The 18,728-nt window shown below is 46.9% G+C and overlaps 1 protein-coding gene across 7 annotated transcripts in view; it reads right to left on the reverse strand.

Annotated features, from left to right (window-relative positions):
* Positions 1-2,154, reverse strand: part of nop58 (NOP58 ribonucleoprotein homolog (yeast)) — a 36,046-nt gene extending 33,892 nt beyond the window's left edge. For all 7 annotated transcript variants that reach the window (XR_013577930.1, XR_013577929.1, XM_078551616.1 and 4 more), the window contains exon 1: positions 2,025-2,154. Coding sequence is in view for 5 of the 7 variants with exons in the window: in XM_078551616.1 (XP_078407742.1) it covers positions 2,025-2,069 (45 nt within the window). In the remaining 2 variants the exon portion in view is untranslated. The remainder of the gene's footprint in view (positions 1-2,024) is intronic.
* Positions 2,155-18,728: the final 16,574 nt, after the last annotated feature.

Consider the following 18,728-nt stretch of genomic DNA (forward strand, 5'->3'; position numbering starts at 1 on the left):
AGAACAAGGACACAGATTTAAGGTAACTGGCAAAAGAAGCAATGGTGACACGAGGAGAAATATTTTCACACAGCAAGTGGTTAGGGTCTGAAATGCACTGCCTCGGAGCGTGGTGGAGGCAGATTCAATCAAGACATTCAAGAGGGGATTGGATTATCTGAAAGGTAGATTGTGCAGGACAGGGAGAAGGCAGGGAAATGGCTCTAGGTAACTGCTCCTTCAGTGAGCCATCACACACCAGAAGGGCTGAGCACCTTCTGTGCTGTGACCATTCTATGATTCATTACAAGGGAGGTGATTAAAGGTTTGGTCAAAGAGATAAGTTTGAAAAGATGTATTAAAAAGGAGAGGGAAAGAGGCAGGATGTGGTTAGGAAAAGAATTTCAGGGCTTACGAGTCCAGACAGCTGAAGGCAGGGTAGTTAAAATCGGGGGTGCTCAACAGTGAAGACATCTTGAAGGGCTGGAAAAGATTACAGATACTGAGTGGCTGAAAAGAGGTACGAGGATTTTAACATCGAGTCCGAGTGAGATTTAAACAAACCACCAGATTTAAACAAATAACACCCGGCCGTGGCTTCTGGAGGGCTAGACACTGACTCCGGGCTCAGCAGTGAGGCCCGGGCGCGGGGAAAAGAGGAGCGTCCGCGGGGGGGCCTGGGGTAAAGAGGAGCGTCGGCGGGGGGGCCCGGGGGAAAGACGAGCGTCGGCGGGGGGGCCCGGGGGAAAGACGAGCGTCGGCGGGGGGGCCCGGGGGAAAGACGAGCGTCGGCGGGGGGGCCCGGGGGAAAGACGAGCGTCGGCGGGGGGGCCCGGGGGAAAGACGAGCGTCGGCGGGGGGGCCCGGGGGAAAGACGAGCGTCGGCGGGGGGGCCCGGGGGAAAGACGAGCGTCGGCGGGGGGGCCCGGGGGAAAGACGAGCGTCGGCGGGGGGGCCCGGGGGAAAGACGAGCGTCGGCGGGGGGGCCCGGGGGAAAGACGAGCGTCGGCGGGGGGGCCCGGGGGAAAGACGAGCGTCGGCGGGGGGGCCCGGGGGAAAGACGAGCGTCGGCGGGGGGGCCCAGGGGAAAGACGAGCGTCGGCGGGGGGGCCCGGGGGAAAGACGAGCGTCGGCGGGGGGGCCCGGGGGAAAGACGAGCGTCGGCGGGGGGGCCCGGGGGAAAGACGAGCGTCGGCGGGGGGGCCCGGGGGAAAGACGAGCGTCGGCGGGGGGGCCCGGGGGAAAGACGAGCGTCGGCGGGGGGGCCCGGGGGAAAGACGAGCGTCGGCGGGGGGGCCCGGGGGAAAGACGAGCGTCGGCGGGGGGGCCCGGGGGAAAGACGAGCGTCGGCGGGGGGAAGACGAGCGTCGGCGGGGGAAAGACGAGCGTCGGCGGGGGAAAGACGAGCGTCGGCGGGGGAAAGACGAGCGTCGGCGGGGGAAAGACGAGCGTCGGCGGGGGGGCCCGGGCGCGGGGGAAAAACGAGCGTCGGCGGGGAGGCCCGGGCGCGGGGGAAAAACGAGCGTCGGCGGGGGGGGGCCCGGGCCCGGGGGAAAGACGAGCGTCGGCGGGGAGGCCCGGGCGCGGGGGAAAAACGAGCGTCGGCGGGGAGGCCCGGGCGCGGGGGAAAAACGAGCGTCGGCGGGGAGGCCCGGGGGAAAGAGGAGCGTCGGCGGTGAGGCCCGGGCCCGGGGAAGGTCGGCGGGGAGGCCCGGGGGAGAGGAGCGTCGGCGGGGAGGGTCGGCGAGGAGGCTCGGGGAAGGTCGGCGAGGAGGCCCGGGGGAAAGAGGAGCGTCGGCGGTGAGGCCCGGGGAAGGTCGGCGGGGAGGCCCGGGGGAAAGAGGAGTGTCAGCGGGGAGGCCCAGGGGAAAGAGGAGCGTCGGCGGGGAGGCCCGGGGAAGGTCGGCGGGGAGGCCCGGGGGAAAGAGGAGCGTCAGCGGGGAGGCCCGGGGAAAGAGGAGCGTCGGTGGGGAGGCCCGGGGAAGGTCGGCGAGGAGGTCTGATCCACAGCAAAACTGTCAGACCCCGGCCCGGTGAGATTTTACCTTGAAAATCGCATAGCCAGCGGCGGTCTCGAACAACACTAACATGGCGACTACTCCGCACACTACAACTGCCAAAAGAACACCACGCGGCCAAACGGCTGCTTAGCGCATTCGCACCACTCGGAAGTCAGGGAGGAGCTATCATGCGCATGCGCGCCACTCGGAAACAGGGGCGGAGCTATCAGGCGCATGCGCACCACTCGGAAACCGGGCGGGAGCTTTCAGGCGCATGCGCACTTTGTCGACAAAGGAAAAACGGGATAAAATTCCGGCGCGAGGGTCATTTTCATACGATTAGAGAATTATTGCAGCACTGAAGGAAGTGTTTCTGCCCATCGTATTTGTGTTGGTTCTCCTTGTTCCACTCCCGTCCCTGCCTTCTCTCTGTAGCCTTACAATTTTTTCTCTCGTCAGGTAATTATCCAATTTCTTGTAAAAGCCACGATTGAATTGCTTCCATCATACTCTCAGGCAGTGCATCCTAGTGTAAATATTTTTACTCATCTTGTCTTTGTTTTTTGCATTCACCTTAAATTGGTATACTCTAGTTCTTGACCCTACAGGCAGTTTCTCCCTGTGCTCTCTGTCCAGACTGTCACATCTAAGGCTGAAATGATAACACTTGAAGTCACAGCTTTAATTCCAAGAACAATATAATTTAATCTGCCATGCTGGCGAACATGTGCTATCTGACCTTCCGCTCCATATATAGTACGGAGTGTACCCAACGGTATCTCATCTGAGTACCGTGTAGTATCTAATACCCAAGTCCTCACACAATCATCTCTCATCAGGACATCTCTCCCTTGTTTGACAAAAACATGGCCATGGTTTTTCTCCTTTACCTTAGACTCCATCCCTTCCTAAACATACTTAGTTAAAATTTGCAAACAAACTTAACAAATCATTGTCAGGTAAGTTCAGTGCACCACAGACCAACATAGTTTCACATTTTTGTTCGGTGTTTCACTTTCCGTCACCAAATAATACAAAATCTTCATATTCCTTTGGTGGTCTCCTCTCATGCCATGGTGTGCCTGCTGTCTCAGGAACTCTGGTCATCGAGTCAGAATTAAAAAGTGTTGTTATCCCCTCTGGAACCAATGTTTTTCCCTCTGGATAGCAAGCTCTCTGCCTGTCATCAACATCGCTGACTTGGACTTATAGATTCTGGATGTCAGCTTTGCCTACATCTGGTCCATCTGCTGCCATGCTTTTCTCACCATGACACTTTTTGACACATGAAGAATTTCTGTCATACAGTACTCCTTCTGGCGACTGCACAGTCACACTGTTTCCCTTTTTGGCAATGACAGTGTAGGGCCTGGGGTAAAATGGTATATGTGTCTTACTCTGACTTTCCTGTCTCAGCAGTATTTCATCACCTGGCATCACATCAGACTGTTTAGCTCCCTTTCTGTGGACTGCATAAAACTTTGCAGCAGTGTTTTTCTTAGCATCATGATCCCAACCTTCTAATCAATGACTGATTGATGTCCCACAGCTCTGGCATTATAGTGCATATTTTGCGTCCAAATAGCAGCCCAGCTGGGCTCTTTCCCATCGTAGTGTGTGAAGTTGCTCTATACATGGCCACATATGACAGCAACACCTCCCTCCAATCTTTGCCCACAGCCTGAGTAATTCGTTTCTCTGTGGATTGGTTTTGTCGTTCCATTTCCCCATTTGCCTGTGGCCATTTAGGAGTTGCTCTGATGGTGAATACCTGTGACTTTAATGTAATCTGCAAAGGTTTGTGAAATGAATTGTGGCCCATTGAATACAGAGTGACTGGTATACCTTGTCTTGCAAATATTTGAGTTGCTGCAGACACAGTTTTCTCCACTGGTGTAGACTTCATCGCAACATACTCATAGTAACGGCTGTAGTAGTGAATCACCACTTGTGTGGATTCTCCTGATGAAAGTGGGCCTAAGAAGTTAACTGCCAAACCTTCCCATGGTCCAGCCGGTAACAATGTGCTGTGTACTGGTTCTGGTGGATTGGATATGTTGATAAGTTGACATCCATGACATATTTTGACAAAGTTTTCCACATCTTTCTCCATCCCTGACCACCATACTTTGGTTCGTAAGTTTTGCTTAGTGCCAACCACTCCCAAGTGACCCTCAAGAGCAAGTATCACCAGTTTAGGCTTAAGTTTTTGTGGCACTACAAGTCTGCTGTCTCAGAACACACTTCCCAATTGCGCATAGTTCATCTTGTATCGCAATGTATGCCTTGAATAGGCAATTCTCCCAATTTCCAACTTGGATTTTGTCATCCAGTTCTGGATCTTTGACTCTCTTTCAACCTCTCTAGTTGTCATTGCTCTGGGTGTAGCATGAACTGCCACAAACTGCACGAATGACTCAGCTTCCTTCCCTAGTGAGGTTCTATGTGTTTGATCCTCCCTCAGTAGTCATGATAATGGGTCAGCAATGTTCATCTTTCCAGCAGTGTGAACTTGTACTGCTGGAGTCTTAAAACCCTTCTTTCGATTCTGCTACATTGCTTGGATGTGGGGGAACAAATCATCTCTAATGACTTGTGATTGATCCATCACTAATTCCAACTCAATGCATGGAATCTTTCACATGCCCACACCAATCCTAGGGCCTCTTTCTCCATCTAAGAATATCCCCTCTCCACATCTGTCAAAGGTCTGTTCATATAGGCAATGATTCTCAGGCCTTCAGCATGCTTTTGTACTGCACTGCTCCTAATCCAACTGGACCAGCATCTGCTTTGACTTTCGTTGGTGCATTTAGATCATAGTATCGCAGGGTTTGAGCACTTGTCACAGAATCACACAGTGCAGAAGAGGCCCTTCGGCCCATCGAGTCTGCACCGACATGAGAGAAACACCTGACCTACCTACCTACCTAATCCCATTTACCAGCACTTGGCCCATAGCCTTGAATGTTATGATGTGCCAAGTGCTCATCCAGGTACTTTTTAAAGGATGAGGCAACCCGCCTCCACCACCCTCCCAGGCAGTGCATTCCAGACCGTCACCACCTTCTAGGTAAAAAAGTTTTTCCTCACATCCTCCCTAAACCTCCTGCCCCTCACCTTGAATTATGTCCCCTCGTGACTGACCCTTCAACTAAGGGGAATAGCTGCTCCCTATCCACCCTGTCCATGCCCCTCATAATCTTGTACACCTCGATCAGGTCGCCCCTCAGTCTTCTCTGCACAAACGAAAACAACCCAAGTCTATCCAACCTCTCTTGATAACTTAAATGTTTCATCCCAGGCAACATCCTGGTGAAAATCCTCTGCACCCTCTCCAGTGCAATCACATCCTTCCTATAATGTGGCGACCAGAACTGCACACAGTACTCCAGCTGTGGCCTCACCAAGGGTCTATACAACTCCAACATGACCCCCCTACTTTTGTAATCTATGCCTCGATTGATAAAGGCAAGTATCCCATATGCCTTTTTCACCACCCCACTAACATGCCCCTCCGCCTTCAGAGATCTATGGACACACATCTACCGTTTAGGCACTTTATAGCCTTCCGGACTTAACATTGAGTTCAACAGCTTCAGACCATGAACTCTCTGCTCTATCTCCACCCCTTTTTAATCTCTTTTTTTTCAATATTAATTTTTATTTTTTTCCACTTATTTTTATTTATTTTAATTTTCATTCATTTATTCATTGTTTTATTCCCCCCTCTTTTTATCCCCCCCTTTATCCCATTTTTGATCCCTTTCTTTCCCCCACCGCACCCCCACAAGGGCCATCTGTTACTTGTTCATGTTGTTCTCTCCAGAGTGCTTACCCGTGTCCTGCTATTATCACATTCTGCTTTCTCACCTTAATGCCACTATTCGCACCTTTTTAGCCCTCACCACTACGATTAACACTCCTTTTGTTCATGACACCTTGTCAATCTCTCCTTTGACCCCACTTACCGTTGGCCTTCTATCCAGCTTCACCTGTTCCACCCCCACCTTAAACAGTATAAATTTCATCAGATTTCTACTTCTCTGTAGCTCTGAAGAAGAGTCATACGGACTCAAAACATTAACTCTGTTTCTCTCTCCACAGATGCTGTCAGACCTGCTGAGTTTTTCCAGCATTTTCTGTTTTTGTTTCCAACATAATTGTTGCCTGCCTCAAACGGGTCACAGATTGGGTTATTGTTTCCCTCTCTTTCTGTATCATTTGACATGCCTTTGGAATGTGGCCGTTTATGTTACCATATAATGGTCCTTCAAAGTTTTCACTGCATGTTCATAATCTGCCTTTTCTCCCATATCAGGCAACGTCTTGAAAGTCTCCCTCAGTGAAACACCACATTGAATAACAATAAATCCCATTGTTGTGCTTTCTTTGCCACATCGTCCCATCCAATAACAGACCGTGACTGTCAGCATACTCTTTGGCCTCCACCAGCCACGCTTTCTGTTTCACCCTGATGGTACTGGCATCACCTGTTGGATCAAATGGCTCAATTCCCCAGATTGCAGACATATCAGCTCCAGCAAATGCCATGACACAATCCAACATATCTCCATATTTATCCTCGTTGCTAATGTCACACATTAGGCTTAAAGAACAACACTTGAAGTCACAGTTTTAATTCCAAGAACAACATCATTTAGATGAAAGCACTTTATGCCACTATCAGCACCTCCTTTAGTCTTTACCACTACCATTAATACTCCCTTTGTCTTGTGTCCATGACATCTTTGTCAATCTCTGCTTAGCTCCCACCTATCCCTGATCTTCTATCTTGCTCCATCTGCTCCACCCCCTCTTAAACAGTATAAAATCCACTACATTTCTACTTCTCTTTAGCTCTGAAGAAGTCATATGGACTCGAAACGTTAACTCTGTTTCTCTCTCCACAGATGCTGCCAGACCTGCTGAGTTTTTCCAGCATTTTTTGTTTTTATAACAACATCGTTTAATCTGCCATGCTGGCTAACTTCTACCCCCAGGTCAGGGGACTCCATAATGCAGTACAGGGTGTACCTTACAGTATCTTATCCAAGTACCATTTAGTATTTAATACTCAGGTCCACACACAATTAGCTTTCATCATGACACAGACTCCTCATAATTTTCAACACTTCTGGCAAATCTCTCAACATTCTCTTCCATAAGGAGAACAGCTTCTGCTTTTCTATCCTCGTAATTGAAGTCCCTCACTCTTGAAACCACTCGAAAATCTTTTCTGCACCTTCTCCAATGGCTTGACATCCTTCCTAAAGTGTGGTGCAAGAAATTGGTAAAATTTTAGAGTCCATTATTAAGGGTGAGATTTCAGAATACTTGGAAGTGCATGATAAAATAGGGCAAAGTCAGCATGGTTTCATCAAGGGGAGGTCATGCCTGACAAATCTGTTAGAATTCTTTGAGGAGGTAACAAGTAGGTTAGACAAAGGAGAGCCAATGGATGTTATCTACTTGGACTTCCAGAAGGCCTCTGACAAGGTGCCGCACAGAGACTGCTCAGTAAGATAAGAGCCCATGGTGTTAGAGGCAAGGTACTAGCATGGATAGAAGATAGGCTGTCTGGCAGGAGGCAGAGAGTGGGGATAAGGGGGTCCTTCTCAGGATGGCGGCAGGTGACTAGTGCAGTTTCGCAGGGGTCAGTGCTGGGACCACAACTTTTCACTTTAATACATTAATGATCTAGATGAAGGAACTGAGGGCATCCTGGCTAAGTTTGCAGATGATACAAATATAGGTGGAGGGACAGGTAGTATTGAGGAGGCGGGGAGGCTTCAGAAGGATTTGGACAGGTTAGGAGAATGGGCAAAGAAGTGGCAGATGGAATACAACGTGGGGAAGTGTGAGGTCATGTACATTGGTAGGAAGAATAGAGGCATAGACTATTTTCTAAATGGGGAGAGAATTCCGAAATCTGGAGTGCAAAGGGACTTGGGAGTCCTAGTCCAGGATTCTCTTAAGGTTAACTTGCAGGTTGAGTCGGTAGTTAGGAAGGCAAATGCAATGTTGGCATTTACTTCGAGAGGACTAGAATATAAAAGCAGGGATGTGCTGCTGAGGCTTTATAAGGCTCTGGTCAGACCATAGTTAGAATATTGTGAGCAATTTTTGGCCCCGTATCTTAGGAAGGATGTTCTGGCCCTGGAGAGGCTCCAGAGGAGGTTCACGAGAACGATCCCAGGAATGAAAGGCTTAACATATGAGGGATGTTTGAGGACTCTGGGTCTATACTCGATGGAGTTTAGAAGGATGAGGGGGGACTTGATTGAAACTTACAGAATACTGAAAGGCCTGGATAGAGTGGACGTGGGGAAGATGTTTCCATTCGTAGGAGAGACTAGGACCCGAGGGCACAGCCTCAGAATAAAGGGAAGACCTTCTAGAACAGAGATGAGGAGAAACTTCTTTAGCCAGAGAGTGGTGAATCTATGGAATTCATTGCCACAGAAGGCTGTGGAGGCCAGGTCATTGAGTATATTTAAGACTGAGATAGATAGGTTCTTGATTGGTAAGGGGTTCAAAGGTTACGGGGAGAAGGCGGGAGAATGGGGTTGAGAAACTTATCAGCCATGATTGAATGGCGGAGCAGACTTGATGGGCCGAATGGCCTAATTTCTGCTCCTATGTCTTATGTCTAAATGGTTACAATACTCCAGTTGGCCAAACCACTGCTTTATAAAGATTCATTATAACTTCCTTGCTTTTGTATGTTATGCTCCTATTTTTAAAGCCCAGCATCTCCTCTACCTTATTAACCACTTTTTTCGCCTCCCTCTTGCTACCTTCAATGATTGCTGCACACATACGCACAGGTCCCTCTGCTCCCGCATCCCTTTTTGTATTGTACCTTTTATTTTATATTGCCTTGCCTTGTTCTTCCTGCCATTTCACATTTCTCCGCATTAAATTTCATCTGCCACCTGACCACCCATACATCCAGCCTATGTCCTCTTGAAGTCAATCACTCTCCTCCTCACAGCTCATAATACTTCCAAGTTTTGTGTCATCCATAAATTTTGAAATTGTGCCCTGCACATACATGTATAGGTCATTCATATGCAGAAAAACAGTGGTGCCAGTACTGAACCCACATGAACACTCATACCTTCCTTCACTACTACAGTAGACCACTACTCTCTGTTTCTTATCACTCAGTCAACTTTATATCCTATGCTGCCACTGTCCCTTTTATACCATGGACTTTGACTTTGCAGACAAGCCTGCTATCTGGGTCTTAATCAAATGTTTTTTGGAAGTTCATGTACATCATATCAACTGCATTACCCTCAACAACTCTCTATGTTAGCTCCTTAAAAAACTCAATCAAGTTAGTTGAACATGATTTGTCTTTAACAAATCTGTGCTGGCTTTCCTTAATTAATCCACATTCTTTTAAATGAAACCTTTAAGGAAACATGATTGACATCCAACAAAAGACCTGACAATTTTTTTTGAGAGGAGCACACATTAATAATATTGAAATCATAAAAAAAGACCTTAAGAATGTAAGTAATAAGTCAAGTATACACTTTGGTCCGTGGTCATGGAACGTCCAAGTGTATTCGTGGACACCACGTGTCCCTGCTCCAGGGCCACCTGGGCATTGACAACCACATGCCTGAGCAACCAACCCTACAGGTTGCATATGAGGACTCTTTCAAGTGGGGCACAGTGTGATGTAAAGACTGTCTTGTCGGGTGTGAATATACCAAATCTGATTGATCTGAAATGCTCTGCCTGGCAGAATAGCAAAGCAGATTAAATAATAACTTTCTAAAGTGAATTGGATAAATACAGAGCAGGAGAGTGCAATGAATTGAATTAATTATTTCAAAGGGCCAGCACAGGCTTGATGGACAGAATGACCTCCTTCGGTGCTGCATCATTCTATAATTTTATAATAGACCTCTACGGGATTGATACGAGACACAGAAACTTATTGAGTGACCTGTCTATTTGTGACAAAAACTATTTATACAGCACCTGATCAGGTCTCATGTGTAAGCTTTTGAGTGCACTATTTTGTATGTATGTAGTCATTCTGCACATTGAAAAAACAAAACAAAAATGCAAAGCATACAATATCTTACCATTGCCATGAATAATGCTTTGATTTAAATTGTGAGCTTATTTAGATTTTATGTTTAATTACATTAGTAGTGTCTCTTCAATTTGAGAAGACATTTGTACAGTTGCTTTTTTGTTAGTGGCACTGAGCATCCTATTACTTTACTTTAGATAGGTAAGAACCTAACCAATAATGTGTTAAATGCCCAGTTAATCTGAGTCAAAACACAAAAATGCTGGAAATGGTGAGGTTATTGGATTTTGGTAATATGGGCTGGGGAAGCAATGCTAAGCATGAGAATAACCTTGTCTTTGAAGCATCATAGAACCTTTGTCAACATCTGAAAAGGACGGTTCAGGTCTCAATTTAAAATCTCATCAAATGGAAGAGTTTTACAAAATTAATAAACAGATAAAGACCAGCTTATACATCAAACCTGTCCCATACACCATACTGCTTAGGGCATCATGACTAGAGACATCCTCTTGGGAGCCATATAATATTCTGGGAGAAGCAAAGAAAACAGAAGAAACACAGAGCCAAAAAGGGACAAAAAATAAACTGGAAAATACCTCTCTGACCCCCTCAGGTCAGGGGGGTCAGACCTGTAGCTAATAAGTGTAGATAAAGACACTTAGGGCAGAATTTTTCCACAGGCTTTGGGTCCCCGATGTTGGGACGAAGTGGCGGGGGCGGGAAGGGGGAGTTGATAGGGGTGGTCCCAAGGCCACCCTTGCCAGCTGCAAGACTGGCACAGAGACATTTCCAAAGCTGGTCTCTTAAATAGCCACCTCCAAGCTTGTCATTCAATTATAGTCAGTGTAAGAGCTCCCCATGTTGCTGGCCCAACCAGAGGGAATCGCTGAAGCCCAGGCAGTCTCAGTGAGAGAGGTGGGTGCTGCTGAGGCACTTCTCGGGGGTGTAGGTTTGAAATAAAACAGGCAGGCCCCTCAGATCGGAGAGGGAACCCCTCCAGATGGCTGATTGGGACTGCAGACGACGCTATTCCTGCCAGTAGGAAGCCTCTTTGGGGCAGGGAGCTGTAGAGTAAAGGGAGCAGAGTAACATCAGGAGTACCTGATATGGATGCAACTGCTGATGTAACAATGAAACAATGTCACATGATTAAGTAACTTAAGATCTGGTAGGAAGCAGAAGTACAACCTCGTGTAGAGTACTGAGATGTACATAGATTTGTAAATAAATGATGATTTTTTTATCAATAACAGTCTATGGTAGCATTATTAGGGTAACAGGCAAACCTTAAAGAAACCCCATCAAGACCCTGGACACAAGACAAAACATGGTGGCAGAGGACAGAGCATTTAAGACCCAGAAAAACAAGTGAAGATTGCAGACCTGAAAGACCTACAAATCCTTGGAAAAATGATAAGAAGAAGAAAGATTGTACTAAAGTAAGACTTACCTGAGAACAGAGCACTGTGGGTGCAGCTGATTCAATTTGGCGCATGGGCCCAGAGTGCAGACAGCAGTGAGTACAGTTCACAATATACAAGCCAAACTACTGAAGCAACAAAAGGTCCAGAGCTTAGGACAAGCATGGAGTCTACATTGCCACTCCTAGAATCTTTCCAAAGTGCTGAAGGCTTGCAACACACTTGAGACAGACAATTGGAGGAAGAGATTCTCCAGATACAGAACAGTTTCAGATTTGCAAAAGATGGAACAAAAGGATCAGGTCAGTCCTTTACTCTCTGCACCAAGGCTATTGCAGAAGACATAATAACGAAACAGAGAGTCAATGAGGCTTCAAGCTTATACGATAAAGTCCTCCAGGCATATGATATGTACTTCAGTGTTCAAACAAATTTAATCATTGTACGAGCAAAATTTAGTAAGAGGAAACAAAAGCTGAGTGAATGCATGGATTTATTCATAAATGATCTGTACAGACTAGCAGAAAATTGTGATTACGAGATCCTCAGCAATTAATTAATATGCGATTGCATAGTAGTTAGGGTCTTAGATTAAACCCTGTCCAATCTCTTGCAAATGAGGGAAGATTTAACTCTCAGAAAGGCAGTACGGATAGCACAACAGATCAAGCTTAGGAAGTAAAACAATGGTTATTCGTGGGAAAAGTGATGTCCTTTGGAAAAAAATAAGGTCATTCAATATGTCAGATAGAAAAGAGAAAATGCATTGAAGCAAAAGCCTGCAAAATCGGGGAAAATGCGCCAACCACCATTCACAAATCCTCTCGATGTGGTGGGAATCATAGAATCACAAAATCATAGAATTGTTACGGTGCAAAAGGAGACCATTCGGCCTATTGTGTCTGCACTGGCTCTCCAAATGAGCATTATGACGGTGCCATTCTCTTGTCTTTTTCCCGTAACAGGTAGATCTCTCTGGAAGTGTCCAGGAGCTCCGTCAAATTGGCCAGGTTTCAGAGGCGGGATGTTTCATGCAGCATGTGGATATGGCCATATGCTGTCTGCGCAGAGGCGCAGTGCTGTCAGTAGTGAAAACTGTGAGTTGAGCCTGCAGCTCTGGCCCCTTCGAGGGCACATGGAACTCACTCACACACTACCCCTGGAGCGTGATGTGGCCGCTTGAGAGAGGGGCTGTGCTGTTTGAGCCCAGGCCCCCGTGAAGACATGGGGACCCTGTGAAAAGCACCGTCTGCATCCCTCTCGCCCAGGCCCTGAGCCCATATGCCTATTCATAGCAAGGAAGGTCCCTCATCCGCTCTTGGACAAAGTCAAGAGCTAAATTGAACACATGTTACAACATGGGGTCAACTCTCCAGTATCCATACTGACAAAGTGATGTTTCAGAATGGTCACGGTACCAAAGCCTCAATTAAAATCTGTGTGAACTTGACTCAATTAAACAAGTCAGTAAAGTACGAGATTCACCCAATAGCATCAGTGGATGAAAGTCACGCCAAATTAGCAAAAAACACCCTCGTCACAAAATTGGATGCAAGCAGCCGTTTTTGGCAGTTGGCTCTGGACAAAGAATGATGATTTTTCATTACTTTTATCACCATCCCATTTGGTTGTTATTGTTTTAACAGGTTGCCATTCAGAATTGCTTCTGCACCTGATACATGCCAAAGAACAATGTCATAGACCCCGGAAAGTATGGAAAGAGTAATATGCCACATGGATGACATTTTCGTACACGGTTCAATGAGGGAAGAACATGACTGTTGAGTGAGAGCAGTCCTCAAGATTCTACAAGAAGCAGGTTTGACATTGAATGACAAATGTGAATTTGCAAAACCTATGATAAAATTCTTAGGGCACATTGTATAAGCTTCAGGAATTATTGCTGACCCGCAGAAAACTAAGGCAATTAGAGAGTTCCCACAGCCTAGAACCATCATAGAATTGCAAAGATTCCTTGGGGTGGTCAACCAAGTAGGCAAGGTCCTACCAAACTTGCAGAAATGAACAAGTCATTATGACAGCTGTTAAGACAGGGTCAGCAATGGACCAGCAAAATGCTTTTGACAAGATCAAAAATCTTCTAATTTCACCAGAAATTCTAGCGCACTATGATCCAGAATTGCCAAAAATTGTAGCAGTGGATGCACGATCTACAGGCTTGGGCACAGTGCTGTTTCAAGTTCAGAAGGATGGACAAAGACGACCAGTTTATTATGCCTCAAAATGTCATGGACACAGTGACATGGTATGCAACCATTGAGAAAGAAGCATTAGCAGCCACATGGGCTTGCAAGAAGGTCTCTGATTATGTTCTGGGATTAAGGTTTAAAATTGAAATCAACCACAAACCTTTTGTTACCCTACTTTACCTAAAGGAAATTACAACAATACCACCTAGATTTCAACATTTTAAACTGAAATTCTGAGATACGATTCAGTTACTGAATATGTTCAGAGGAAGTACCAGAAAACAACAGGTGCACTATCAAGAATACCAGTGGAAGGGGTCAAACTGGAAGATTTACTGAGGAAGTGGAAGCATATACTTCGCTCATTACCAAACACTTAACAGCCACGGAAAAGAGATTGGAAGAGATTAAGCAAACAGGATGATGAATGCATCCAAATAAAAGAGTATTGCCAGAATGGATGGCCAGATTATACTCCTAACAACCCAGTATTTTGCCAATACTTCCAACAGAGAAATCATCTCACAATAATTGATTTCCCAGTTTTTAACAACAGACTAGTAATCCCTAAAACACTTTGACTTGACATTCTCCAAAAAATGTATCGAGGTCACTTGGAAGTCGCAAATTGCCAAGCAAGAGCCCAGCAGTCAGTCTGGCAGCCCAGCATCAGTAACTCCATTGAAGGGTTAATTATGAATTGCCTTATGTGTGCAGTAAATAGCCAACAGCAGAGCGAACCACTGGGACCCTCCACTTTTCCTTTGAAACCATGGCAGCACCTGGGAATGGATTTATTTGAGTTTAAAGGCATTGTTTTCATCATTGTCATTGATTAATACTCCAGATAGTTTGAAGTAAGTAGATTGCACAGCGTCATGGTGGAGACAGCCATTACATCACTAAAAAGAATCTTTGTGACACATGCAGGACCAGGAAGAGAAATAATGAGCCCCAGTACTTCTCCTGAACCTGGGCCCCTAATTCCTCCCCACTTTAACCCTCACCCTCAATAATGCATGATTTTTTCATTCTCTCATGGAGATGTTCACATCACCATCATCCCATCTATCACACTCCATCCTCTGGCCCTTCTGGGGAGGGCTCACCATTCACAGGGGACATGCATCCTACCCAACCTCTGCTCCATCCCTTCTCATCACATGCCTTTCTTTCTTCTTTATAAAGGCCAAGCTGGCACACACAGGCATGACAGATCGCAGACCGGGGGAGGGACAGCCATTATCATTGCCCACACTGAGTTGGAGGAGGCTGCAGTTGAGCTGGCTGGGGAGGGGAGGACAGGGTTCACTCCTGTGGGGAAGGGGAGATCGGCCTTTCCCAGCAACCTTGTACACTTCACAGCTCCATCACTTCAAATCCTGACAATCATAGTGACTCACGTGCAGTCTTATATAGCTCATGCTCATCAACTGAAACTCTGTTTTCTATTTTCTGTGCACCAGCAGATCAAAGCTCACAAGGCAGTCAAGCACCAGGGTGAGCCCCCAGACTGTGTCTGAAGAGGAAGCTCTGGAAGAACCATCACAGCACTCTCACACACCTCCACCAATTCAGAGACTCATGCGTTGGTGGGGCACAGCAAAGATTAGGCACGGACTCACTTTCTGGAGAACACCTCACTGACACATTCCCGCAGCAGTTGGAGGCAGGGACAGCCCAGGTCTCTGGCATTTGGAGGGCTGCTGGAGACCAGCCACCTGCTCAGTCCAAGTCAGATGATGAGCCTCTGGAAACGGCCACCAACTCAATGTTGAAGATGCAACAACAGGCAGTTGAACATCAGACAGAGATTCGACAGTCACTCAGCAGACTAGAGCGAAAGATGGAGGAGTCCATCTGTGTTTTGTCTGATGTCATGGTTCCAACATGCAAATGCCTCGAGGTAACCATAGGAAAGCTGGCGATCACCATGGAGACCTTGGTCCAGCAGGTGTTGCCAGATTTGCGCTCTGCCCTGCACTCCATGGCCACACACCCTGGTGGGCACCATCAAGACATAGGTGACATGGCGTTGAAGCATCTTGACCTCTCTCCAGTTATACTATCTTCTGCAAGAGTCAGGGTGGGGTCCTCGGACATCCAGAGGGAGGATGAATATCATCCGGACACCCCGAGGGCCTCATCTCAGGACAGTCCAAGGTTGTGCAGCTGCTCACAGTCCCCTCTGCCTATGATACCATCCACTCCAGTTGCTCAGGCCATCGAGGCTTCTGCCTCAAAGCAGGAGACCCTTATCAGGCCAAGGCCCTCCAGGCCTTGGGCCACCAGAGGACTTCCGCCAAGGTCATCACAGACATTAGGACATAGCAGTCAGCAGGCTGCCTCCACCTCTGCTGCAGATGTCGGGGCTGCACCCAGAAGTAGCAGTAGGGTTAGGAAAGTTAAGAAATGTTGATGTCACTTTTGGGTCATGGGTGTGCTACAACTTTAAAGAAATAGCACTTTTGTGAATACACTTGATGGTTGTGTGAATGTTTTGGTCGACTGAAGGCGTTGTGAATTTGTACATTGTAATCCTCTTATGTCAAGGTTTAGCCATCCTCCCACTCAGTGATAGTGTCCCACTGTGAGATTAACATTCATGTGATGTCAACCTCAGTTGAACTAGTCTCTGCACTCTTGTGTGATGTCAGGGAGATGTGTTTATATCGTTATTTGAAGTGTGTGATGTAAGCGTTTCTAACTCTTCTTCCTCAAGGAACACCATTCAGTGAGGGCAGTTCATCAACATTGATATTCTAGTGGCATTTGTGTCTCTTCAGTGGTCATGGCAAAAGACAAGACATATACGGGAGGAGGAGATCCCTAGGCATGTCTACATCTCAGTTGCAGCAGTGTTTGCATTGTTAGATGGCAGCGAAGGCTTCAAGTCTTCTCTTGCATTGCTCCTGTTCCTCAGTGGACTCTCAGTTCCCAGAGTGAGCGGGCTCACAGGGCACAGCGGATCAAAGCAGAAATCATGGCCTGGCGATTTATGAGGCCAGAACGTGTAAGTGTGAATGCAGATAGATAGGTGGAGACAAAGGATGAATTGACAAAGATGTCATGAACTAAAGGACAATGGGAGTGTCAATGGTAGTGGTAAGGGCTAAAAAAGGTGCTGATAGTGGCATAAAGTTAAGAAAGCAAAATGTGATAATAGCAGAACAAGGGTAGCATTGTGTGAAAGAACAACCTGGAACAAGTAACAGATGGCTCTGTAGGGGATGGGGTGGGGGAGGGGTGGTGGTGGGAAAAAAAAGGATAGAAAATGGGATAGAAGGGGAGATAAAAAAGAGGATAAAACCACGGGAAAATGAATGAAAATAAAATTAAAATTAAGTGGATAAAAAAAATATGAATGTAGAAAAAAGGGGATTAAAAAAGTGGGTGAGGATGGAGGAGAGAGTTCATGGTTCGATGTTGTTGAACTCAGTGTTAAGTCCGGAAGGCTGTAAAGTGCCTAATCGGAAGATGAGGTGCCGCTCCTCCAGTTTGCGTTGGGCTTCACTGGAACATTGCAGCAGGCCAAGGATGGACATGTGGGCATGAGAGCAGGATGATGTGTTGAAATGGCAAGTGGCCGGTCTGGGTCATAGGTGTTTCGCAAAGCGGTCACCCAGTCTGTGTTTAGTCTCCCCGATATAGAGGAGACCACATCGGAAGCAGCGGATGCAGTAGACCAAATTGAAGGAGGTGCAAATGAAGTTCTGCTTCACCTGAAAGGAGTGTTAGGGCCCTTAGATGGTGAGGAGGGAGGAGGTAAAAAAACAGGTGTTGCATCTTCTGCAATTGCATGGGAAGGAGCCATGGGGAGGGGATGAGGTGTTGGGGGTGATGGAGGAGTGGACCAGGGTGTCCCGGAGGGAATGGTCCCTATGGAATGCTGACTGGGGGGTGAGGGGAAGATGTGTTTGGTGGTGGCATCATGTTGGAAATGGCGGAGGATGATCCTTTGAATGCAGAGGCTGGTGGGGTGAAATATGAGGACAGGGGGGACCCTATCATGGTTCTGGGAGGGAGGGGAAGGTGTGAGGGCATTGGCATGGGAGGTGGGTCGGACATGGCTGAGGGCTCTGTCAACCGCAGTGGGGGGATGCCTCGGTTAGGGAAGAAGGAAGACATGTCAGAAGCGCTGTTTTGGAAAGTGGCATCATCGCAACAGATGCGACGGAGGCGAAGGAACTGAAAGAATGGAAAGCAGGGTGTGAGGAGCTGTGGTCGAGGTAGCTGTGGGAGTTGGTGGGCTTGTAATGAACATTAGTGGACAGTCTATCACCAGAAATGGAGACAGATAGGTCAAGGAAATGAAGGGAAGTGTCTGAGATGGACCATATGAAGGTGATAGAGGGGTGGAAATTGGAAGCAAAATAGATAAATATTTCCAGGTCCAGACGAGAACATGAAGTGACACCGAAACAGTCATCGATGTACTGGAGAAAGAGTTGTGGAAGGGGCCATGAGTAGTACTGGAACAAGGAATGTTCCACATACCCCATAAAGAGACAGGCATAACTGGGACGCATGTGGGTACCCATAGCCACACCTTTTATTTGGAGGAAGTAAGACAAGTTTAAGGAGAAATTGTTCAGTGAGAGAACAAGTTCAGCCAGGCGGAGGAGAGTGACGGTGGATGGTGATTGTTTGGGCGTTTTGTTTCAGATTTCCAGCATCTGCAGTATTTTGCTTTTAAATTATATACCTGTTAGTCTAACATTTGTTGTGGGTAAGTTATTGGAATCTATAATTAAAGACAGAGTGACTGAGCACTTAAATAAATTTTAAGTCAAGAGAGTCAACATGAATTTGTGAAAGGCAGGTCATGTCCAGTGAACCTAACTGTCTTTTTCAAGATAGTCACTAAAGTCAGTGGATATGGGAATGTCTATGACTGTATTTTATGTGGAGTTCCAGAAGGAATTCGATAAGGTTCCTCAAAAAAGAGCAAGCTAAAGTTACAGTGTCTGGAATTGGAGGCAAATTGTTGACCTGGTTAGAAAATTGGTTAGGTGGTAGAAGAAAGAGTGCAGGGGTAATGAATATATATATATTC

This window comes from Cetorhinus maximus, chromosome 11 (genome assembly GCF_964194155.1).
Source record: "Cetorhinus maximus chromosome 11, sCetMax3.hap1.1, whole genome shotgun sequence".
Taxonomy (NCBI): domain Eukaryota; kingdom Metazoa; phylum Chordata; class Chondrichthyes; order Lamniformes; family Cetorhinidae; genus Cetorhinus; species Cetorhinus maximus.